Consider the following 26,295-nt stretch of genomic DNA (forward strand, 5'->3'; position numbering starts at 1 on the left):
CCAGTGTTTGCAAGTGTTAATGAATTTATCTTGTCTCAATACTTTAGCAGTTCTAAGATAATCCAAGATAATTACATCATATTACACAAGAATGTTTAAACTGGATGCTCAATTTGAAAAGAAATATGTTCCAATCATGTTATTCAGTCAGTGCTGTGCCAGATTTGAAGTTGCCAAGGACAAAATCAAGCGTAGATATTATGTGGCAGCGAGGGGGGTTAGGAACATAGAAACAGTAGTGAGCTATTTTGTCCCTCAAGCCGATTCCAACTTCTACTTAGATCACAGCTGATCTGTACAATTCCATATGCCCACCTTGATCCAACTCCCTGATGCCATAACCTAATGAAAATGTCAACTGTTACAATTATGAGGTTTATAAGATTATGATGTTTTGGGATTGTCTATAAGTTAGGGTAAAATGAAGGTGGTCATGTGACCTGTGCAGGCAACAGGTCTGGGTGATTAAAGGAAGGTCTAGATTGTCTTACAGGGAAGATGACGCAGGTATTAGCGCTTGTAGGCAATGGTGAAGGCAGCTGTGATGCCGGTGGACAGACTGTGGGTCTTCAGGTCCCAGGGAAATGTCAAAAATGTCAGGTCATAAAAGCATATACTTAAACTTATCTGTTTGATTCCAGCATATAGTTGGGGTACAAATAATAGCTAATCAACATTTCAACTGGATACAAGGCTCATGTGATTCACATTGATATGGGGAAGATTGAGTTACAGGCTCTCTTAAAATATCACAGAATATCACAAACAGGTGGGTTACTCAGCCAGGACCCAGGAGAGGGAGGGTAGCTATAGACAGCAAGATGCTGTGGTTCACCATGCAGGCATTTGGGTGGGAGCTCACGCTCAGATTAGAAAGACCAAATTTGAGGGGAGTTAAAATGAGGCTGGAAGATTTGCCTAGTCTTAGCTAGACGGAGAAGTCTCCAGGAAAACTTGCACTGTGAAAGACAGTTCTAGAGTTAAAAGTTTCCAGGCTGGGAAAGGAAAAGATCAGAAGTAAACTCTCAGGAGCTAAGAACCATTTTGGATTGATTCCAGGAGAACAGTGTAACATGTACCTGATGGTGGGTTTTTCCGGTTGTGTTAAAAGTTCTGTCCTGTAGATTAAAGTATAAGTTGCCTACAAAGATTGTGTTCGGTTATTAGTGCTTTTAGACTGTTTGTAACAATAAACATCTTAAAATGTGAAATCTTGTCCTGTCATCCGTTCAGCTATGAAGTGTAAGTTCAAATTTCTTTTTAATAAGTTATCAGTTTCTATGGGATCATAACACAATTGCAGTCTTGAAAATTTCAACTGATTCCCGACCTTTGGGGAAGGGGGAATGGGTTTCAAACTTTCACTACCCTTCGTGTGAAAAGATATTTTTCAGCCTAGCCCTAATTTTATGTTAAGCCTCCGCTGTGCTGGAATTCTCCACAAGAGACACAGTTACTCTGCATCAACCCTTTTGAATCATTTTATCATTTTAAACACCTCAATTAAATCACACCTTAACCTTCTAAACTCAAGGGATTCCAAGCCCAAATTATTCAACTTGCACTCATAACTTAACACTTTAAGACAAGGTGCTCAAAAAATTATCCAAAAAGAAAGATTTTGAGTAGGTTTCTAAAAGGTGGAGAAGCTGAGTCACTCAGGTAAGGAATCCACATAAACTAGCCAGTGGCATCCATGGTTTAGAGAAGGGCAGGCTACAAGTAAAAGGACGGAGAGCCAAAGGCACCTTGGACAAGTGAGGAGATGCAAGGTTTGACGATGCTCTAGAGATTGGGTTGTGAGGAAGGCCCCAGAAGGATTTAAAGAATGATAATTTTAATGCATTAGAGACGGGGAGCAAATGTGGATCAGAGCGGACCGGGAGCGAGTGTGGATCAGTGTGGACACTGGAGAGAGTGTGGATCAGGGAGGACCAGAAATGTGTGTGTTATCATTGAGGACCGGAAGGGAGTGTGGATCATAGAGGACCGGAAGGGAGTGTGGATCATGGAGGACCGGGAGTGAGTGTGGATCAAAGAGGGCCGGGAGCGAGTATGGATCAGTGAGGACCGGGAGTGAGTGTGGATCAAAGAGGGCCGGGAGCGAGTATGGATCAGTGAGGACCGGGAGTGAGTGTGGATCAAAGAGGGCCGGGAGCGAGTATGGATCAGTGAGGACCGGGAGTGAGTGTGGATCAAAGAGGGCCGGGAGCGAGTATGGATCAGTGAGGACCGGGAGCGAGTATGGATCAGTGAGGACCGGGAGCGAGTATGGATCAGTGAGGACCGGGAGCGAGTATGGATCAGTGAGGACCGGGAGTGAGTGTGGATCAAAGAGGGCCGGGAGCAAGTATGGATCAGTGAGGACCAGGAGTGAGTGTGGATCAGTGAGGACCGGGAGTGAGTGTGGATCAGTGAGGACCGGGAGTGAGTGTGGATCAAAGAGGGCCGGGAGCAAGTATGGATCAGTGAGGACCGGGAGTGAGTGTGGATCAGTGAGGACCGGGAGTGAGTGTGGATCAAAGAGGGCCGGGAGCAAGTATGGATCAGTGAGGACCTCACTGCTCGTCCACCCAGGTTTGATCTCCCAAGGTGACAGTGGGCCCTTTTAAGCCATTTCCGGATTGGTCAAGGCCTCTGTGCAGCCTCCCAATGTCAGTGGAGTTGCCAAGACAGTGCAGCTGTGATGCAGTTCAAATAATGACTCTCATTGTCGAGGAGTATTTGCTAACTAACCATGAAGATGGGCTTAAAGAACTCTATCTAGCCACTGACAAAGCTATTGCTTAGCTCTGTGACTATGCACATGCTAAATAAATAAATAGTGACGACTGGGGGACCAGAATAGTTGACTTTCGGACAATTTGAACTTTATGGAGGATGGGAAACCAGGAAAGGGATATTACCGGATGTCAGCCTAAAGATGGTAAAACACATGTAAGGGAATCAGCAGCAGAAGCTAAGATGAGGCCTGAGGCAAGCAATATAGCGTAGCTGAAAATACATGTTTATGGGGAAGAATAGATGTGGGGTCTTGCCTGCATGTGGGTCAAAACCATACTTCACAGTTTGCACCTTTTGATTCAGTCCAGCCACCTGGCAGGGAAGGGGGATGGAATCACTGGCAAGAGAACTCAGCCTTTCTTTTAAGTTGATTTTCTGGCTCCTACTGCTTCACTCTAATGAAAGACTAAGCAGTAACATGCATTTCCATCACGTAGCACCACATAGGAGGCTCTGGGCAACAATGTGGGAATATGGAAATTAAGGCAATTGGAGAAGCAGGTTTGCAGACTGGGATAATTTTAAAGATGACGATACATCAACTTTTCTTGCTGGAACATATACCCAACAGTTGCTCCTGGGGACTGCAGTCAAATTCACCAACACATTTTGCAGGAACTGGCATGGCTATTTCTAACATTTAAAGGAAAAGGGAATAAATGGTTATTAGAGGAGGAAAGATGGGAAGAGGCTTGAGTGCAGCATAATTGCCGGCAAGGACTGAATGGGCCAAATGGCTTGTTTCTGTGCCGTATATCCAATGTAAGAATGGACCTATTTGCTGCAGGGAACCAGGGGACAGACAAGGATGTTTCAAGGCACACAGTGTGCATGCAAGGGCTGTGCACAACAGGCAATCAGCCCATTAGGCTTGTGCTAGCTCTCTGAAAGAGCTATCCAATTAGTCCCCCCTTCCCTTATGTTTTCCTATAGCCCTACAAACTTTTCTACAAGTAATTATTCAATTCCCTTTCCGAAAGTTACTGTTGAATCTGCTTCCACCACGTTTTCAGGCAGTACATTCCAGATCACAAAAACTCGCTGCTGGAAAAGAAAATTCTCATCTCCCCTCTGGTTCTTTTGACAACTAGCTGAAATCTGGATCCTGTGGTTATGAACACTCATGTTTACGGAAACTGTTGAGGGAGAAAAAGAAGGGATGGGTACATTTATGAGCATTTTTAATGTTTCTCTTTAAAGTTACATATTTTTCATGTCTTATGTTGCCAGCCTCCCATTCACAATGAGGTGCCATGTTACTCACAAGACAATACCCCAAAAATTGATCTGAAAATATTTTGAGCAATTTCATTGGTTGCCTATTTTTTTTTCACATTGGCATCATTTATTAACTGCTTATTCCATATTGGATGTTTTCAGATATCTTTAGTAGTTTGTCATTGGAATTTTGACTACCTACTTCTTCTGCCCTCAAGTTATTTGTTGCCCACATTTTTATTTGTGATTTGTTGTTGTTTAATAAAACATGAGCCAACTGGTTGAGATGTGATGTCAAAGTTAATAGCAGAAAAGTGAAATGTCCAAATGTGGCTGAGAAACCGCTGATTTAGATATGTAACATTATAAAGGCTGGCATTATCATTTGAGTGGCAGTTAAGTTCGAAGCAATCATGAATCATCAGCAACAACCCGCAATTACGCAACTCCTTTAACGTAGCAAAACATCTGGTTTTAAGGAGTGTCTTAAAGGAGGCGAGGGAAGTAGAGAGCTGGAAAACAGCACTCAGAATAAGTTTTCAAATGCTGACTTCCATACTGCATGACTTTTTCAAATCCTTCCAAGAACTTGCAGCAGCATTTTGGCAAGAAACTGAAACTGCAGAATCAAAATTTAATTTTAACACAAGTGAATAGGATATACGCTGGTTGCAGGGAGGCACCGGAAAATCTATCCTTAATTAAGTAGTGCATCCCAAATGAGAAGGAAAGTAAGAAACCTTACCGAATAAAATTCATTACATGCTTCAGCATCAATATTGCAATAGACCTCTTTAGTATTCAGTGGACGTGGTTTTCAATTATGTGCTACCTTTCCCATTACTCTGGGATTAGCAGAGTTATATTCTGTGAAATATTTCTAATCAACAAGGCCATAAAAAGCAGGTCAATATATTGAGCCATATTGCCAACGGACTATTACATCACTGTTCAGTTTACGAAAGAGTTCATTTTAATTGTCCCCAAAATAATGCAGGCTGATCTTATTACAGATTCAATGCAGACTAAGAGGAGATGCGGAGGGAGTGATTTGTTTTTCCTTCACTGCTATAGTTCTTGACCGAACAGTCCTGCCCATTTGAGAAAGCACAAGAAGCCAGTTTGAATGACAAAAGTTAATTCACGCAGCAAAAGACGTCAGCACCACATTCCTAACAATTTCTATAAATAAACCGCATCACAAGTAACAGATGGCGTCAATATCACAGATCTACCAGGAGGCTTTCAGCAAAGTCGTAGCTCATGCTGACTGAAATCAATCTGAGATATTGGCAACCACAACTCAATGCAGAGTGAAGGATTCATTTATCTTCAAAAATATACAAAAAACTTGATTACAATCTGTGATACAGATTATAGTGCTTATTGCAACTGTGAAAAAATAAAATTGAAGACAGAATATATACATGGTTGTAAGGCCTGCATTTCTATGATTAGAACCAGAATCTTTCACACATTGATACCTCATTTTGTGCTGCGTTCTGGTTGAAGGGAGCATGCATCAAACACAGGCAATGATAAGAACAAACAAAAATCTTTGACAAACGTAGGGTACGCTGTGATGTCATGTGCAGATTGCTTTGGTCAAATTTCTGAGGCTTTTGAAATGCAACATGAATGTAAACAGAGTCAGGGAGCAGCAGACCAGGATGCCATGTGTAATGTCTCACCTTTGAGGAGACCTCATTTGTGACATGAACAGTCTCTCCTGGCCTTGGAATAATAGCTTATCTTTTGTTCTCTCAGTTTAATCAATTATTTTTCAAGTCATCACGGTGATAGAGAATACTATGGGGACTGCTGTCATCACACACAAAAATATTACTCAAGGATTCATTTAAAACATTCTGGAAAGTTACTCTCAAAAACTCCAGCACACTTTCCAAATCTGCAAATAGTGTGCAGCTTAAACATTAATGTGCTGCGATCATCTTGTTTCTTTTTGAATTCCTCTCTGTTAGCAAATATGACTGATGGTTTAACCTGAACAGCATAGCTTGCTCTTGACCTCTCCAGAAGTGAACAAAGGCTATGTGGAACTCCCATGTGAACTACCACAGTTGCATGCTAATCCATGCAGAAGGTTATACGTTTTGAATTGGAAGCAGCGCATGTCATCCTATGGTGAAGTGATCTGAACACAATACAGACAGACACCCCCAGTGTAGTACTGAGAGAACACATGCTGTTGGAGGCACTATCTTTTGAATGAGGCGTTAAACTGAGGCCCTGTCTGATCCACCCCCACCCTGCAAACACTCAGATGGATATAAACGATCCCGCAACCACTATTTCATAGAAGAGCAGGGGTGTTCGACCCAGTGCTCTGGTCAATATTTACCCATAGCCACCATCACTAAAAACAGATAACCTGATCATTATTTCATCACTGTTTGTGGGAGCTTGCTGTATACAAATTGGCTGTAGCATCTTCTACATTACAAGAGAAACTACACGTAATAAGTACTTCATTGGCTGTAAAGCATTTGGGGTATCCAGAGGTCATGAAAGGCACTATATAAATGCAAGTCTTCCTTTTTCCTTTTTATGTGGAATAGAAGTATGGATCTCAGTTCGATGCTAGTCCTTTGGCGTTTGTACAAGTGGCAGGAGAGGCACCCAGAGTACACAAGGTCAGTCCTGATATAAGGTGCCAGCTAAATTGTAGGTGGCCACTCCGAAATCCTCCACACCTACTCCTTCCAAACATCACTTAGGAGCATTACACATGGTGCACTTCAGACTGTACACACAAATTCATTAAAAAAAAAGGCTCAGCGCCATCAGTATTCGAGAATCTACATTTCTGTTTAATACTTCAAAACAAAACCTTAGAATTAGAAGAACAAATTAAAAATTGAACAGAAGGACATTAAAAAATACCCAGCATTCTAAATTCTGTCTTCTCACTGCAGAAAGGGCAGAAATGGAAGGGGTCTCATCAGGAGTCTTGTCAGGGAAAGCAATACTTTGATGTATCTAAAATGCTTTGGACAATGGCTGTCATGCTGCACTAAGGTCTTGCTCTCTCCTCAAGGCCCAGCTTTGGCTCTTTCACTTACACTGCTGGATACTACACAATATACCAATGTCGCAATGCCTCAACAAATTGGGCTTTTCTGGCCAGCTGGCATTACAACAAAGAGTTCGGCTCCACCGAAGCATACGCGTGCTGAAAGACAGCAACTGCTAAGCGCTTGTGATGCAGCAGTGAACTGTATCAGAAAGGCAATTTAAAAGATCAATGCAAACCCACTGCCGTGAAATATTTGCCTAGCAATTTAACATATTTGCATAATACAACATATGAAGTGAAAAGAAAATAAATTTTCATTAGAGGAACTCATTCACTTGTACTATTTATTTGGTCACAACTTTAATGGTTGAAGTTTGGCTTGGAGAGTTGAATCAATATAAATTAGTATCTAAATCAAGGGCAGTGAACTCATCCCCAAATAAAAATGAGGAATACCACTTGGGACTCAATGTTGGAAACAGAGCATAGTTGAGGGGTCAAGCCAGCTGGATTATGTAATCGTTCCCTGTTCATTATATTCATATTTCAAGCTTGAAGCTTCACTATTAAAGAAATACTAAAACTTATCTTGGCAGGCACATACAAGTTTATCCAGATAAAGCTGTAAAGAAATAAGTGAGGGACTGGGGGGAAAAATATGATCAAAATTGCCATTCTGAGCAGTGATCTCTGTTGGAACTGCATGTCTGGATGCCTTGCCAAAGGAGGATTAGACTCAGTGTGATGCCTCATGTGGTTAAACACTGTCTCAGCTCACACATGAAGAATGCCACTTGGATGAGGTGCTGGAGAGGCAACAGTCAGATGTGGAATCTGTACTCCAGCAACAAGTCAATGCTTTTAAGATTGGAGGAGAGAAAGGCCAAAAAATAGTAGAGAAAGTCATGTTTTTATTTTTTGTCCTAAAAAAGACAGACTTCTCTTTATATAACACCTTTCATGACCTCTTGAAGTCCCAAAGCGCTTTACAGTCAATGAAGCACTTTTGAAGTGTTGCTGAAAAAGGAGACATGTCAAAGCTTTTCATCTTGCACTCTTCAGGACACTTGCAAGAATACCAATGTTGGGGGAAAGCAACAATTTATACTGCATGTGAAGAGAGTGCTGATTGGTTGGCAAGTGAACTCTGATTGGTAGAGGCATTGCCATGGAGAATGCACCAGTGATGGTGACTGACAGTTAACTGTCAGTTACCATCACTGGTGCATTCTCCATGGCAACGCCTCTACCAATCAGAGTCCACTTGACAACCAATCAGCATTCTCTTCACATATAGTATAAGTTGTTGTTTTCCCCTTATATTGTTATTCTTATGAGTGTCCTGATGAGTGCAAGACAAAAAGCTTCAACATGTCTCTTTTTCCAGCAATTCTCTAGTTTTGAAGTATAGTCACTGTTGTAATGTAGGAAACAAGACAGATACTTGTGCCCAGCAAGTTCCCATAAACTGCAATGTGATAAATGATGATGGATTGAGATACAGGCATTAGCCAGAATTACCCTGCACACAATAATGAAAAGACAGGATGAGGGGAGAAAGTGAAGTTGGTATTTTTGTTTTAAAGGCACGCTTGAGAAAGCAGTAAGCTATGAGTTCCCAAATCCTACCTCCTCTTTTTGATGAGCGTGATGATTTGGATGATGTAGACCACTGTTTAGTCAGCGCTCTTTCCGTTAGCGAGCCACTGTAGTCCTTCAGATTGGCAGTGTCAGGTTCTGGATCGAGGCCACTGATGGAATTGTTTGTGTCTAGATCGCTCTCATTGGAGGGTTGACTTGGGCCGGCTTGTTCAGCTTCACCATTGTTTAGGTTGAACTGCGACATGAACTGGGCCATTTTTTGGGCCAGCATGAGCTGTGTTTCTCGCTCGAGTCGCCGAATATCTTCCATGGTCAGGCCGTACCACTCATCCTGCCAGCACCATGCCTGTCGGTGAGCTCTCAGCATGACTTTCCTTAAACCTGCAATACACAGAGACAGTTTTAAACCAATCAGATGCATGAATCTAAATGAGTTTGAACATATTTTAGCCATGACTCCAAGATAAAAGTAAGATTGGATTAAACAAACACAAGATGGTGTACACAGTCTCTCACACAGATAATTTCTTGCTTTTTTAAAAAATTTATTTTTTCATGGGATGTGGGCATTACTGTCAAGGCCAGCATTTGTTTCCCATCCCTAATTGCCCTTGAGCTAAGTGACTTGCTGAGCTATTCAGGGGGCAGTGCTGTGGGTCTGGAGTCACATGTAGGCCAGGCCAGATGAGGATAGCAGATTTTCTTCCCTAAAGGACATTGGTGAACCAGGTGGGTTTTTATGACAATCGATGCAATTTTCATGGTCACCATTACCGAGACCAACTTTATAATTCCAGATTTATTAATTGAATTTAAATTCCATCAGCTGCCATGGTGGGATTTGAACCTGTGTCCCCAGAGCATTAGCCTGCATTACTAGTCCAGTGACATTAACACTACGCTGTCTCCCCAACAATGTTCGTTGAGCAAGTGCTTAAACCCATGCCACTTAATAACTGCACTCTTTTGGCAGACAAGTGGAGGGGAGAGAGAGAGAAGTAGGATCCCTTTGGAGTTGAGGTGGTTCCAAGATCACATACAGATAACTGGTCCTCTAAGTCATTGCTCCATGGCTGAGAGTCATCTGGCAATTGAGCCAGACTGGCCTGCAGTACACCAGCATTGACGCTTCAACAGCTTGTCTGGGTCATTCTTGATACCTGGAGAGTAGACAAATCACTGAGCAGGGAGTTGTTTGACATGGCTCCATAGAATCTCTCAGCTAATGGGTGGCTAGGCTTGGCTGGACATAAGCAGATGCCTACCGGTGAAACTGTCAGGTTATAACATGCCAAGGGACCCCAGCATTTACCACTTGCCACCCTGTTTCTGAGATGCCTCCTCTTGCCCTCTACTCCTTATGTCTGCTTCTCAAAAATTAGATGTAGCAATGCAACAACAATTCAAATTAAATGTACTATCTTCCTTTCTCCAATGAAATCACTTACACTTTTCAAATGGAAATGTAGCAATTGCTTAAAGTAAAATTTCATCTCAGAAATCAACTGCAATTTTAAATAAAGCACACACATCTACAAACTAACTCAAATTCTCCTTTTCTTTAATCCTCTTTATGTGTGAACTACATGGAATGATAGAAATTAGAGTATTGGGGCAGCCATTCAAGGCAGTGTTGACTTCTCCACATTTCACTGTGTGGAATTCTATGCATGGTGTGCAAACTCCATAGGGTACAGGAGAAAGACACAGAACCGTAGTGTGTAAAGTATAAAGCCCCACGTTAGGTAAACAGAAACCCCACATGCATGGGTTTCTCTGTAACTTGGTTTCCATGATGATTCTCCACAAATGTCTGACACTTGGCCACCAAAAGAAAAACTTCACACTGCATTGTTGTATCATTATGTAATAGATAATGACACAATTTTATTCATTGATAGAAAATAATTCAGCAAATTATATGGTCAGAAGGGGCCAATTATCAAGTTTCATGAACAAAATTATTTTTATTTATTCCCTGGTTCACAAGCCTGTTACCTTATTGATAGCAATGGGCTGGATATTGTAATTATCATCTGGGCAGAATTTATGACACCAGTGAATTTATAATCATCATCCTATCTAGGTTTCAAAATAACTCACTAAACATAATAACATGTGGGGGCTAAGATGTAGCAGAAGTGGACAAACTAGTGTCATGTATGTTCGGTTTTCAGAGCACGCACAATTTCCTTATCTTTATTCAAGTTTAATCATTATTAATAGGTACTGTGAGGCCAATTCACCCAGCTATGCTGTCAGTTCTTTTAGCTTACAGTTTAAGCGGCTGCTATAAATAATAACAGGTGGTTGTAAGATGAATTACACAGGTATGTACTGTCTCCAATTACTTTTGTACCTCCATGTGGGTAACAACCTGACTGTAGGCACCTTGTAAAACTCTGTGATGAATAACGATAAAATGGCATGGCTGACAATCCTTTTATTGGCCATGCATTGTGGATGTCCTGAGAATGTGAAAAATGTGATAATGGATACAAGTCTTCATCCTTTCTTTTCTTTTGATTACACAGGAGTTTGGTCAGTTCCAATCTGTTCCTACCAGGTCTACACCCAAGCACAAAACTAGCCCTCATTTAACAATAACTGACTATTATTTACAGAGGTCTAATGACAGATAGTATTAGAAATGGAGAAAAGAGCAAGCTGCTCTTCTAAGATTGGGGCTGAAGTATATTACTGGGGCAGAGCAGAGTGAGGGTTATCTTAACTCCGTTCCAAAGAAGACTCAAAATGGACTCGAAATGTTAACTATGTTTCTCTCTCCACAGATGCTACCAGACCTGCTGAGTTTTTCCAGCATTTTCTGTTTTTATTTCAGATCTCCAGCATCTGCAGTGTTTAGCTTTTAGTTTAATTCTAGTTGTATTAAATTTCACACAATGAATGCTGACATTGGATTCCTGAAATGTAGAATGTTTTACTCTCCAACATTGAATTTCCTTTGATTGACACATAATAAATATGAATAGAGTGTATTTATTATCTGATTGAAATCACTGGTCCATTGTCCCTTCACAGTCTCCTCCTGGTCCTTCACAGGGTTCTGACTGATTCACAGCCAGAGCTTCCTCCAAAAACTCATGAAGACTTAATTCTCACAAGGGAAAAACTTAAGCAAATTCTAATGAAAAGGAAACAAAAAAATCTGCAATTGATGGAAATCTGGAACAGAAATAAAACATACTTGGATGCACACAAGTCAGGAAGCACTGGTGTAGAGATCAGATAGGTTTTAGCTTACAGTAGAACTGGATTCCAAAAAAGGGCAGTGGCCTGAGAAGTTAGCCTGTTTGTTTACTCTACAGTCGATGACTGACCTGCTGTAGATTTCCAATACCTTCTGTTTTTGTTAAACCTGCTCTGCTGGCTACCCGTATTACCATACACAAAAATTTAAGGTATTACTGTTGTTTCTACTTGGGAATAAGTTTAATTTTGCTGCATTATTTATTTATCAGCTTTATTGCTTTTTGTGCAACCCAGGGTTCAGTTCATTAAACAGATTTTTAGATTCCACTGCAAACTATTAAATTTTGAACCCAGCAAATATCACCAAACAACAACTGGACCATTCAAATTATTGCAAAAGTAGATTTCACAACAAGTATGTCCACTGTAGTGCAATGTTAGGACACTATGGACTGAATTTTGTTTCCATGGCGGGGATTGAAAGTGGTAGGCAGCTCCGTTTCAGTGGACAGTGGCACCTAGGGCCACTTAACGATTGGCTGAATGAATCAAACAGCATGTTCCTTCAGTTGTTTGCAATCGGTAGAGTACAGACTGTACTCAGACAGCCCACACTTACAAAACCCAAAACAAAACATCTACTGTTAGGTGTGATTCTGTAATTGGGCAGCACCTGTTAAATAATCCTGAGTGTGCAAACGTTACAGTAACAACTAATTTAAGATAATCAGTCGAGCTTATGACATGGTTAATTTATGATTGCTAGATGAGACATACATTTATGTGCAAGGCCCTGTTTCTGCAAACAAAGGAAGATGTTCAAGGCTTGCGCCTTTTTAGAATTATCCAGGAGCTTGGGAGGCCTACAGTTCCCCATTGCTTTCTCCATGGCAACACCTCAACCAGAGTTGACCTGCCAACCAAACAGCACTCTTTCTTCCTGTAGTATAAATTGTTGTGATCGTTTGAAATTTGGCACTCTTGCATTTGTCCTGATGAGCGGAAGATGAAAAGCTTCAACAACATGTCTCTGTTTTCAGCAATTTCTCTTTTTGGTAATTACTGGAAATGCTACCACACTACTGTTAAGAACATTTTCTGCATCAATTTAAGCAAACTATTCCTGCTCAACACATCCACACTTGCATTTTAATATTTTTTAAAGTACATGTCACCAGTTACAATCATAAATAACAACCCTGCATCAATATCTTTCAACGCTCATGAAATCTGCTTACTTTCTTGTATATTGAATATCAAATCAAAGGAATCATTAACTTTATTGATGTACATCAAAGTCTGTCAAAATATATGCCAAAAATCAGACTGCTGCATTGATGGTGATGATGAGTGCGTCATCTGTACAGTGGCTGTTCTCAGCAGCTGGCACTGGGTGACAGAAGGCAAAAAAGTAGTTCTCTTTTCCCAGTTACTGGACATCTTTCATCTTTTGATTTGAATTTAAAAAATTAAACTTAATAGACAACCGTCTATCAAATAACTATAAAACAGAATTGGGGTAGAAGTGGAAACTAGTCTGTAACAGATTAGAAAAAACACTCAAGTTGCTCAGAATATGTTGTAAGCATTGCTGGACACCACAGTCGCAGCAAACATGGTTTGGTGTCCAATCAGCGATGGTGCAAGCAGCCATTAACACTATAAAACTATATGCAATATACAGCTCTGCCACTAAATGATATACCCATGAACAGCGCATTAAGGCAAAATGTCATTCAAAGTGTTAAAATGCAAAGTTTAACCTTGATGTCTTCCTGGGCATTGGTCTATGTTGATGTGATAACTCTTCAGAGGTGGCGTTTTCTGATTATCTACCAAGTTGGTAACCAGTGTAAATAATTTTCCTTTTGTCACCCTTCATAGCAAGACTTGAAAACACCACAGACACGGAATTAATTTTATTTTACAAGTTTAATGATAGTGTTTCATGCAAAACACATCACTATTTTTTCTTGATAAATGTGTAAGTTGCAACTGGCAAACCTACCTACATCATGGATGAATCGCTCTATTTTGGACTGCATTCCCCAGTATCGAAACTCTACTTTGCAGAGTTTGTATGCACACATAATTGGCATTTTTCCAGGTTTATTCCCGTACTCCTCTATCCAGTCATCAGACAGGGGTCCCCTTCCTGTCTTGAAAGACTTGTACAGTTTAGGGTCCTCTTCTGTTTTGTATTCATTAGGAGGAATGGGATCTTTGACAATATCAATCGGATCTGAGACACAGAAGCACAAAGTATGTATATCAGGTGTCATGTTTATTTCAAATGCAGCAGAAAAGGCAGTCATATTTAAAAAGTTGCAGCAGACCTTAAACCTGAAAAGGAAAATTAATCCCAATCAACACATGCTGATTGTCATGTGCGATGAAATTGAACTAAAGATTCAATTCAAATCCCAGAGATAAAATGAATTTTCACAGTCCCAAAAGAAATTGACAACATTGAATCAAAATCAATAAACAAGGCCACAGCTTATAGAATATTAAATGCAATATAGGCAGTAAATGGATCATTTCTCCCTTGTCCTTGGTCCATCTGCAATCTGCAGACAATCAATTTCAGTCCTCAGCTAATACAGTTCTGAGTTGAACACCAATGCACCCATTCAACCTCCCCACCACCCTTTTTCCCTCTCTGGTGAAAGCACTTAGCCTCTACTTGAAGCTCCCCTCTCAGATTCAGGTTAGAATCAGAAATGTCGGAGCACAGAGGACAATCATGGCTTCAAACCACATTACAGAATGTGCCAACTGTCCCAATTTGTTTGTCAACTGGATGGTTTGGCCAACAGTTTAACGACTTGAGTACAGCAACCATCTTTTTTTTATGATGCATTTTAAATGCTACATACTTGTCTAATTGAACAAAGCTTTCAAACCAAGTATCTCTTAAGATTTAATCAGATGTAAAATGGGATTGTCCTGACCAAGATGGACATTGTAAATCTGTAATCAGTAAATGTCATATGTTACACAGGATCAAAAACCATACCATCATGCCATTAGTGACAAACACATTGAATTTTTGATAAGTTTATAATATTCATGAATGGTTAAATGATATGTAATACAAATCACAGAATAAGTGAAGGTTATCTCAGTAAATCGCTAAAACACAAAATAATCTTAAAACTAAGTTGTAATTACTGCAAAGCTGATACTGGTACACAGAAGATCTTTGTTGAATTTTGCTGGTATATTCAAATAGGTACAATATGGAACACATGCACAGACTCATAATTATGTATAAGCAAAAATTTGCCCTGGCTATGTACCAACACACAAAGCTGCGAATGTGGATACTTGGATTTGCTGAACTGCAATGTGCTGGGTATTTTACACTAAACTAAAACTCCCTAAACCTCAAACAAGTCATTTTAGGTTGTGGGGTTCATGGGTGAAATACATTTTATGTAAATGAAGCCAACATTTAGTTTTGTTTTAAAAGTATGCCAAATTGCAACACATTGAGAATGATGCCTGGTGTTTGCCTTTGCCCTGCTGAATACTGACCCACATGCTTGACACAGCTAAAAACTGGAAGTAGTACTTTAAACAGACAGTACTGTTAATAAACCATTTGTCTTTGCTCAGGTGGAATATCTAAGTGGGAATGAAGTAGTAAAAATGGTGAAAGTTGCCTGTAACTCAGAATATGAGAATGTGCTGGATTTTTTTTAGCAATCCCTTAATAACATTTTGTTTCAGTGCAATTTTACTTATAATGTGAAGTAATGTTAAGCCTTCCAAATGAAAGTCCCACTCCACGGTTTGAGCACAAAAGTCTAGGCTGACATTCCAATGCTGTAGCTGAGAGAGCTCTGCACTGTTGGAGGTGCTGTCCTTCAGACGAAACATTAAACAGAGGCCCCATCTGCCTGCTCAGGTGGATGTAAGAGACTCCATGGCACTATTTCAAAGAGCAGGGGAGTTTAGCCCTGCCGTCCTGCACAAGATTTATCCTTTCATCAACATCACAAGAAACAGGTTATACGATCAACATTACATTGCTGTTTGTGGGAGTTTGCTGTGTGAAAATTGGCTGCTGCATTTCCTACATTAAAACAATGACTGCACTTCAAAAAGTAACTCATTGGCTGTAAGCGCTTTGAAACATCCAGTAGTCATGAAAAGCACTATGTAAATGCAAGTATTTCTTTTTCCCCCTTTTCACAATATACAATTTTTATATACATCCAAAGGGATGCAAAGTGGAATGTTACTGTAGTAACATCTTTAGTTCAATAAAACTTTTATTCTTCCCTCAACAACACACAGCCTCCTTCTGGTTTGGCACTCTGAGCTATAAATGTCTTTATAAGCACAGTGACTCACTGACAAGATGCACACACAGCAGGGAATGACATGTTGGTAACGTCTCCTCTCTTTCTCATTCAAACTGCAGTGTGCTACCACAGCTTGGCACCTAACTCAGCTACTTGGCCTAAGACTAGCAAATTTTGACCAGTGTATCTCAGCAGTAGATTCAAACCAGGATCCAGCTATCCAGCATTGAACCTCTCAATATGAAGATCTTCATATCTATATTGCACGAAATCATTTAGCTAAAATACAATGACAGTGTGAACTTTACTTGGCATCTTCTTTAATTAGATTTACTTCCATAACCAAAAGTTTATCAATGAAACTATATTTAAAAAAGGAGACAAATACTATACCAAGCATCCTCTGTCTTTTTTCAGCAGTTGAGAGGTTAAATACATTGGCCTGATCTCCTGAATCAGGTTTATAATACGTTTCAATATCAATGGAAAACTTCTCCACAAAGGGACAGGTATATCTGCAATAAAAAAGTGCAAAGATGCACAATCATTTCTGCAAACAGACTGTTTCATCTTTCAATCATTGACAAACAGCTTAAATACCATTCCTGTAAAAGCAGGGTTTCCACTAGAGAAGCAAGCACCCGGTCTTGACAACTTCAAACAGGTATATTACTCTATTTCCAGCATGTTCATTAGGCTACAGTTAGAGTATGGTTTGCAATTTTGAGTGCTCCATTATCGAAAGGACCTTAAGGTTCTGGAGCTTCTAAAAAAAAATAACTAAGGTGGTGCCAAGGATTTGAAATTATATTGATGAGGGTAGACTTGAGAAACTGGAACTATTTGCACAGGAGCAGAGGAGGTTAAAAGTAGATTTGTAAACAGATTTTGGAGAAGAAAAGGAAAGACTATTTCCTCTGGTTGGGATGTCAGTGACAAGGGATCACAAATTTAAAATTATCAAAGAGAGGTAGGAGGAATTTCACAGCAGCTTGCAGGGGCATGGAATACTTTGCCACAAGGAGAGGTGAGGCAGAGATCATTGGAACTTTTAGGGGAACAGAGGATAAATATTTGAAGTGGCAGGTTGATATAGGGCATTGGGGAGAGGGCAGTGCAGTGAGATAAATTTTTGGATTGCTCTAGCAAAGAGTTGGCATCAACACAATGGGCCAAATGGCCACCTGTGCTGTAAACTTCTTTTGCTTCCAAACCTAGGTTGTTCGATGGAAAGTGCTCTCAGCTGGAAAATTAAAGCTTTGAATCTTTATTAGAAATAAGTTATTTTATATAAAAGATGCAATTTTTGCTAATAATACACGCAGTCTACAAGTTATAAATCGAACCCCTACCTTCATTTCAGTGCAATCTCAGGTGATAAACAGAGATAACATTCAGCAAAATTCAACCTTGCCAGGGAGACAGATAGGACAGAATATTATAAGTGCAAATAATTTTATTTGGATAAATGTCTTTCTTGAATAAGGTTATGACTGCAGGCACCAAATTATTTTTGTCGATGAGGATAGAGGTTTATGAGAAATTTAGTTGCTATAGAGTACTGTCAGATTCATTTTAAATTAGTAGTAACGGATGGTTGCAGTATAATGATCAATGTTATAAAGAATAATGATGATTAAATATCAATACTAAAATTATGTTGTTTCACTATTACCCTCAGTATTGCTTATAATTCGCACCTTCGATTAGAACCTCTGTATTACAACCCATTACAATCCTAACATCCTGGGAGTTACCACTGACCAGAAACTGAACTGCACCAGTCATATAAATACTGTGGCTACAAGAGCAGGTCAGAGGCTGGGAATTCTGTGGAGAGTAACTCACCTTTTAACTCCCCAAAGCCTGTCCACCATCTACAAGGCACAAGTCAGGAATGTGATGGGGTGCTCTCCACTTGCCTGGATGAAGCTCAACACCATCTAGGACAAAGCAGCCTGCTTGATTGGCACCCCAACCAGCACCTTAAACACCCACACTCGACACACAGTGCCAGCAGTCTGTACCATCTACAAGATGCACTTCAGGAACTCACCAAGGCTCCTTCAACGGCACCTTCCAAACCCACGACCTCTACCACCTAGAATGGCAAGGGCAGCAGATGCATGGGATGGGAATACTACTACCTGCAAGTTCCCCTAAGTCAAACACCATGCTGACTTGGAACAATGTCACCGTTCCTTCACTGTCGCTGGGTCAAATTCCTAGAACTCCCTCCCTAACAGCACTGTGGGTGTACCTACACCACATGGACTGCAGCGGTTCAAGAAGCAGCTCACCATCACCTTCACGAGGGCAACTAAGGATGGACAATAAATGCTGGTCTAGCCAGTGACATCCATATCCCCTGAACAAATAAAAAAAATAGCTTTAAACGGTTCACCATATCTGGATAATTAATCAATTAGAGTAAAATGGCCAAGCGGTGAGCTTTTCAGCATCATGCTGAGAACTTGTATACTTCCTCATGCAAAAGTGCAACTAACAGTGCGTGTTATTTGCTGGCAAGAAATCAGCAGCATTTTCAATAAGCTAATTGTTTCAACCCAAGAAAGACTAAGCTTTTCACAGCGACCCATTCCCAAAAGATACTTTAAAATATTGTATGCCTTTTCTAAACTTTACATTAACATTTCTATTCATGGCAGACTTTACAAAAAGCATTGTTCTCATGCTCACTTTTCAGTGCTCGGCCTGCTACAATGTTCCAGTGAAGCCCAATGCAATCCGGGGGAACAACACCTCATCTTCTGATCAGGCATTTTACAGCCCTCTGGATTCAACATTGAGTTCAAAAACTTCTGGCCATGAGCTCAGTTCTCCATTTTGAATCTCCTCCCCTACCCCCAACCAAGTGTCAGTCTTCACCTTGTTTTCATTTTTTGCTTTCAGACAGCGCTGATCTTTATTCAGCTATTAACACCTGCTCTGGACCAATGCTTTGTTTCTTTAATACTATAATTACCATTCCCTTTGCCTCATGTTCCATGACATCATTGTCATTGAATTTCCCCAGCCCGCTGACCTGTCCCCAACCTTCTCTTTTGCTCCACCTGTCCCTCCCCGCTTTTTCAACAGCATAAAACCATCACATTCCTACCTCTCTTCAGTTCAGAAGAAGAGTCATTTTGGACTTGAAACGTTAACACTGTTTCTCGCTCCACAGACGCTGCTAGACCTGCTGAGTTCATTTTTCTGGCAATTTCTATTTTTATTTCAAGCTCCAGCATCTGCAATATTTTGCTTTTGTTCACAAAAAGCATTACTGAAATGTTTATTTGCCATTTTTTTCAAAAGTGCTATTGCTTTTTGGCGCAGAGTACTACAGCAAAGAAGTTATAATGAACCTTTATAAAACACTGCTCTGGCCTCAACTGGAATATTGTGTCCAATTATGGACACCACATTTCAGGAAGGAATGTGAAGGCTTTAGAAAGGATGCAGAAAGGATTTACGAGAATGGTCCAGAGCAGCTGTTAATAGCCGAATAAAGCTCAGCGCTGACAAGAATGACAGACTTCAGTTATGTGGATAGATTGGAGAAGCTGGGGTTATTGTCTATAGAAAAAAGAAAATCAAGAGCAGATTTCATAGAGGTGTTCAAAATCACAGAATTGTTATGGTGTAGAAAGAGGTCATTCAATCCATCATGTCTGCACCAGCTCTCTGAGCATTTTAACTTAGTACCAATCTCCTGCCTTTTACCTGTAACCCTGCACATTGTTTCTATTAAGATAATCATCCAATGCCCTCTTGAATGCCTCAATTGAACCTGCCTCCACCACACTTCCACACAATGCATTCCAAACCCTAGCTGCTCGCTGTGTGGAAAAGCTTTTTCTCTCCTCGCATTTGCTTCTTTTGCAAGATACTTTAAAACTGTGCCCTCTGGTTCTCGATCCATTACAAGAGGGAACAGTTTCTCTCTACCTGTTCTGTCCAGGCCCCTCATTATATTGAAAACTTCTATCAAGTCTCCTCTCAGCCTTCTCCTCTCCAAGGAAAACAGTCCCAACTTCTCCAATCTTTCCTATAACTGAAGTGTCTCATCCCTGGAACCATTCTCGTAAACCTCTTCTGCACTCTCCAATGCATTCACATCCTTCCTATAGTGTGGTGCCCAGAACTATACACAATACTCCAGCTGAGGTGTAACCAGTGTCTTATACAAGTTCATCATAACCTCCCTGCTCTTGTACTCTATGCCCCATTAGTGAAGCCTAGAATACTGTATGCTTTAGAATCAGCTCTCTCCACCTGTCCTGCCACCTTTAATGACTTGTGTACATTTACACCCATGTCTTTCTGCTCCTGCACACACTTTAGAGCAGGTGGAGAGAAACTGTTCCCTTTGGTGAAAGGGCCAATTTAATAGGTAAATGGCAAAAGAACCAACGGCGACATGAGGAAAATTTTTTTATGCAGCAAGCGGTTAGGATCAGGAATATACGACCTGAACATATGGTGGAGGCAGGTTCAATCATGGCCTTGAAAAGAGATAATGTTTGGAGAGCCACGAGGAAGAGGTTGGGGATTGGGACTAGCTGCATTTCTCTGGCAGAGCGCTGGTATGGACATGATGGGCCAAATAGACACTAGGAATCTATGGGAAGAGTTTTGTCGGCACTAGGTGGCAGGCTTGGAGGCAGGGGGTCTGGAAAAATAGTTGGGGGGGGCTTCCTGATGCATTCCCAACACCAAAATTGTTTCCCAGGGAAGAGTGGTATGTTAATTGGCTGCCCACTGAACAGAGGCAGGCTGCCAATTTAAATAATTAAAGCCCCAATTAGGGGCAATTCATAAGGCCTGCCAGAGTTTGCCACTGGCAGAAAGGCACCCCTGTCACCTCAATGGAAGCGGCCTCCCTGCAGCAAGCTTGGGGGGGCCATCGGAGCCAGTGCTCCATGGATGGAGCAGCAGCAGCAGGAGGAAAGGCCGCCCCCATTTCCCCAACAATCTCCCTTGGGGGCTTTCCCTACCTTCACCCCTCTTAAAAATGTAATTCGTTTTCCGTTCCAAGGCATTCTCCTATCCACCTCAGCAGCATCCGCCTCTCTGTCAGGCTGCCGAGGCTCTAGAGCTACCGGCTGTGTAAGTGGGTCAGCAATGTCGGGAGCCAGCCCACCATCCTTAACAGATGAGCCCAGAGCTGGCCAACAAGGGGCCACCTCCTGGAAAATAGCTCCCCTGGTCTGGCTTCCGGTAAGTGGGGGCTCAGCACCCCTATTTTGTCCCAATGTCGGGATCCTGAAGCTCACTAGAAAATAGGTTTATACCTGGGATAGACGGATTATCTTATGAGGAAAGGTTAAGCAGGCTGGGCCCATAGTCACTGGAGTTTAGAAGAATGAGAGGTGATTTTATTGAAACTTAAGATTCTGAGGAGACTTGACAGTGTAGATGCTCATAGGATGTTTCCCCTTGTTGGGGAATCTAGAACTGGGGACACATTTCAAAATAAGAGTTCTCCCATTTAAGGAGATGAGGAGAAATTTCTTCTCTGAGGGTCGTTAGTTTTGGAATTCTCTTCCACAGAGAGCAGTGGAGGCTGGGTCACCGAATATATTCAACTGAGTTAGAAAGATATTCAACCAACAACAAAATCAAAGGTTATGAGGGGCAGGCAGGGAAATGGAGTTAAGGCAACAATCAGATCAGCCATGATCTTATTGAATGGAGGGGCAGGTTCTTATTTCTTATGTTCTTATACTGCCTTATGATTGTATGCTTTGCAGGTGCAAGAGTTCAAACATTTTTGTTCAAAGACTGTGCCCCTCTCATAACCAACTGCAACCCATCCCCACTGCACTAATACACCCTAAATCCCATTCAATCCCTACTAATACATTTTGAAACCATCAACACTGCACTAATCCATCCTAAAACCCACCCCCACTCCATTAATACACCCTAAAACACATGACCACTCCATTAAAATACCCGAAAATCCATCCCAGCCCGCAGATACACCCTAAAGCCCAGCCCACTAATAAGCCCAAAAACCCATGCCTACCACACTAGTACACCTTAAAAGCACATCCCCAGCCCACACTAATACACCCTAAATGCCATCACCACCATATTTATACATCCTAACATCCACCCCCACTGCACTAGTACACATAAAACCCATATCCACCCCATGAATGTCAGCCTAAAATCAATCCCTATCCCACTAGTACACCCAAAAATTTATCCCCACTAATATATCCTAAAATCCACCATACGGTAATAATACACCCCAAAAACCCAACTCTCAAGTAAAAGCACAAAATATTAGATTTATTATTTTTCAATTAAACACCAAGTTTACATTAGAGCGGGCTTAACCAACCACTGGCCCTTGAAGCTGTTCTATGTGGGCCCCAGAGCCAGTTTTCAAAATGCTGTCAAACAGGTAAGTTAGAGTGGAACATTCTACAGAGCGATGCTCCTCCAATCATAAGCCACTGCTCTCCTGCATTTGCAGCCTATCAGCAGCGAATGTGGGAGAGAAACAGTCTCTGATTGGAGGAACAGCGAACATCAGCAGCAGTGAGTTTGCTGGAAAGAAGTTTTCTTTCAGGGGAGGCAGTGGAGCAACACGAGGGCCGAGGGCCGGGGGGGGGGAGGGGGGCTGGCTGAGAGGCCCAGGAGTAACACGCTGCAGAACCCAAGGAGGAAGTGGGCGGGGAAGCGGCTGACTGGTCTGTGTGGGAGATTGGGAGCGTGTGTGTGTGTTTTGGAGGGTTGGGGAGGGAACTGAGAGAGTGCATGTGGGAGTGAGAATGAGAGAGCGTGTGTGGGTGTGTGTGGGGGTGTGTGTGGGTGGGTGTGTGGGTGGTGGGGGGGAGTGAGAAAGCGAGTATGAGCATGTGTGGCAGTGAGAGGGTGAGTGTCTGTGACAGAGAGTGTGAGTGTGTCTCTCTTACTCCCAAGTCTCCGGTTTCTCTCTCACATTAACACACACACCCCAACACACAGTGGGTGAGGTTGTGTGAGTCAGCACCCTGAGTTTGGGTGTGAGCTTGGCACACACACTCTGACCCTCTCATACTCTGGTTATTTTTACTAATTACTCTTTTTTTAACTGAACAATTTATTGCTATGACATTATTTTTGCTCAGCAATTGTTTCTTTATTCAATACTTTTTTGAAATTCAGTTTCAAGTTGTGCCAAACTTTACCTTTCCAAAATTTGTTCATCGGCACCTTGAGTGAGAAAAAAATGGAACCATGGCTACTGCCATCCGCCCCCCCGCCCCCCAAAGCAAAAAGGTTGGTGGATAAGCTGGTTTTACAGGATCAATTTAGCGTGTTCACTCTCCCAGTGGGAAGCTGAGAGGAAGCACTGCCTCAGAGCTTAGCAAAAATGGAAAGCAGCTGTTTGCCAAGATGAATGCTGGAACATGGCAGCCTTCCTCCACATACACAAGCAAAGAACTACATCTGATGGCCTTTACAGATCTTTAAACTGCTGCAGGTAATACTGGCATTGGTGAAAAATTTCAATATTGAAAGAGCAGAAATTCACTCTCATCATTCCCAAACATTTCAATCTCTTAGCTGTAGGGGGACAGTTCAGTCGTTGTGTATTCAGGCATGCACAGAACTTCCTCCTAAACAGTACAGTTCAAGTGTCAGAAGGCAATAGCCAAGTCATATAAGCAGCATCCTTGCTATTTTGGACAGGCCTGAGTCTCAGACAGATAGCTGCAGGATAATTGCAGCTCGCGTAGCACTAGACAGAGGTTGAAGATTTTTCTGAAACAGTATTTGATCTTTACACAGTGGGCTAATCTTCTTGCTGCCATTACCTGCTCCCAGGGCCAAAATGCAACATAAATAAAAGACAAGGCAGATAAGAGATTATCAGACATATCTTAGGGCTGACATTGACAAATGAACAGCCACTCTGTTTTATTTACACCATCAAAATCCATCATTTTATAATCATCACTTTCACCTAGTGCCAAGCAACAAAAATGTCCCTGGGCATCACACTGGTGCACTTATTTTACTTCTGATCTTTCCATTTCTCACACTTGTAATATGCACAGATGGTGCACAGTCCAGGAAGTTTATGAAAGGATTTCAGACAAGTTTCTGTCTTGTAACATTTACGAAGGCACACCCTTTCCTCAGTACTAACCGGTTCTCCACTGTTAATGGTAGCAAGGCTTGTGTGGAAGTAATAATAGCAAGGGGTGAGTGTAGCACAGTAAGAACGCTATAAATACTGTGGCCATATAAATACTGTGGCTACAACAGCAGTTGAGAGGCAAGGAATCCAGTGCCGAGTAACTCACCTCCTGACTCCCCAAAGCCTGTCCACCATTACAAGGCACAAGTCAGGAGTGTGATGGAATACTCTCCACTTGCCTGGATGAGTGCAGCTCTCAAAACAAGAAGCTTGACACTGTCCAGACAAAGCAGCCCGCTTGATTGGGACCACATCCACAAAGATTCACTCCCTCCACCACCGACACACAGTAGCAGCAGTGTATACCATCTACGAGATGCACTGCAGGAATTCACTAAAGCTCTTTAGACAGCACGTTCCAAACCCACGACCACTACCATCTAGAAAGCCAAGGGCAGCAGATACCTGGGAACACCACCACCTGGAAGTTCCTCTCCAAGTCACTCACCATCCTGACTTGGAAATATATCGCCGTTCCTTCACTGTCACTGGGTCAAAATCCTGGAACTCCCTCCCTAACAGCACTGTGGGTGTACCTACACCACATGGACTGCAGCGGTTCAAGAGGGCAAGGCGGCCCCTTCTCAGGGGCAAGTAGGGATGGGCAATAAATGCTGGCCCAGCCAGCGAAGCCCACATCCCATGAATGATAAAAATAAAACATAAAATGTTAGAAATACTCAGCAGGTCACAGAATCACAGAATTGTTACAGTGTAGGAGGAGGCCATTCAGCCCACCATGTCTGCACCAGCTCGCTGAGCATTTTAACTTAATGCTTAGGTCAGGCAGCATCTGTGGAGAGAAACAGAGTTAACATTTCAGGTCGATGACCTTTCATCAGGCCTGCTGAGTATTTTCACTGTTTTGTGTTTTTAATTCAGATTTCCAGCATCTGCAGTCTTTCACTTTAATGTTGTGTGGTGACTGTAGTGTTCTTGGTGAAGGTCATGAGCAATCCCTAAAAAGGGCCAAGATGCAAGGACTAATTCCAAAACATGACCCTGTCATTTTTCAATACTGAACTCAATGGACAGAGGGTGGCTTCACTATCCAATTAAGAATGGTGGGACTTCCAAGCTGGAGGGCCGGTCAGAGGCTAAGCGGAAAGGAGCAGTAGGCTGTAAATGGAAAATAAGTGAGGCACTTCAAAATGGAAGTGCTCTCCAACTTGTTTAATTTTAAACTGAAGAATGGCTTTTGAGCCAGGTGACCACTGCTGAGACCTTGTGGGAGCCCATCTGCACTCAAGAAGGGAGGGAATTTAGGCTGGCCTGAAGCACTGACCCCCAAGCCTGCCACTGGGAGGCTGCCTCCAGGCAGTTAAACCCACCACCTGTGGGAATCTGGTTGACTGGAAAATTACAGTCAGTCTCTTTAATGGGTCTTAAGTGGTCCTTAAAGGATTGGCTTACCTGTCCCATGCGGTCGGGTAGCCCTGCAGCCCCCGTATCTCACCTCCATGAAAATAGCTCGGGTGTGGGATGGATGGAGCCGGGCAACTGGTACGTAGAACAACGGCACAATTTTTAGTGTCCGCCTGCCTCCACTCCTGGTCCTGGCAGGCTCTACAAATTCAGCCCCAAGCTTATATCAGCTATCTCTGGCCACAAAAGCTCAACTTGAAACTATACAAATTTATCCTAGAAAAATCATATTTTTTTGAATGATTCTTTCATTTACTTTGATCCTGAAGATGTCCACGGATAAACTTAGGGTGTATCTACTTAGCAACGTTATTCTGAGACAGCTTAAGGAGAGAACCAACGATCACTCCGCCAGCAGCCAGAAGCTTCACAGGCAACCTCTAGGTCCCACACTATAGTCTGTCTCAGTCTCTACACTTGGGTTCAGAAACGTAGACTAGGAAAGATGCATTCTGAGAACACCATGGTCATGGTGGCAGAACATCACTAATTTTAAAATC

At 41.8% G+C, this 26,295-nt stretch overlaps 1 protein-coding gene across 3 annotated transcripts in view; it reads right to left on the minus strand.

Annotated features, from left to right (window-relative positions):
* pitpnm2 (phosphatidylinositol transfer protein, membrane-associated 2) overlaps positions 1-26,295 on the minus strand; it is a 314,925-nt gene that overhangs the window by 82,298 nt on the left and 206,332 nt on the right. For all 3 annotated transcript variants that reach the window (XM_078554574.1, XM_078554573.1, XM_078554572.1), the window contains exons 4-6: positions 16,561-16,682; positions 13,863-14,096; positions 8,669-9,022 (exon numbers count right to left, since the gene is read on the minus strand). In XM_078554574.1, the coding sequence (XP_078410700.1) occupies positions 8,669-9,022; positions 13,863-14,096; positions 16,561-16,682 (710 nt within the window). The remainder of the gene's footprint in view (positions 1-8,668; positions 9,023-13,862; positions 14,097-16,560; positions 16,683-26,295) is intronic.

This window comes from Cetorhinus maximus, chromosome 12 (assembly GCF_964194155.1).
Source record: "Cetorhinus maximus chromosome 12, sCetMax3.hap1.1, whole genome shotgun sequence".
NCBI lineage: Eukaryota > Metazoa > Chordata > Chondrichthyes > Lamniformes > Cetorhinidae > Cetorhinus > Cetorhinus maximus.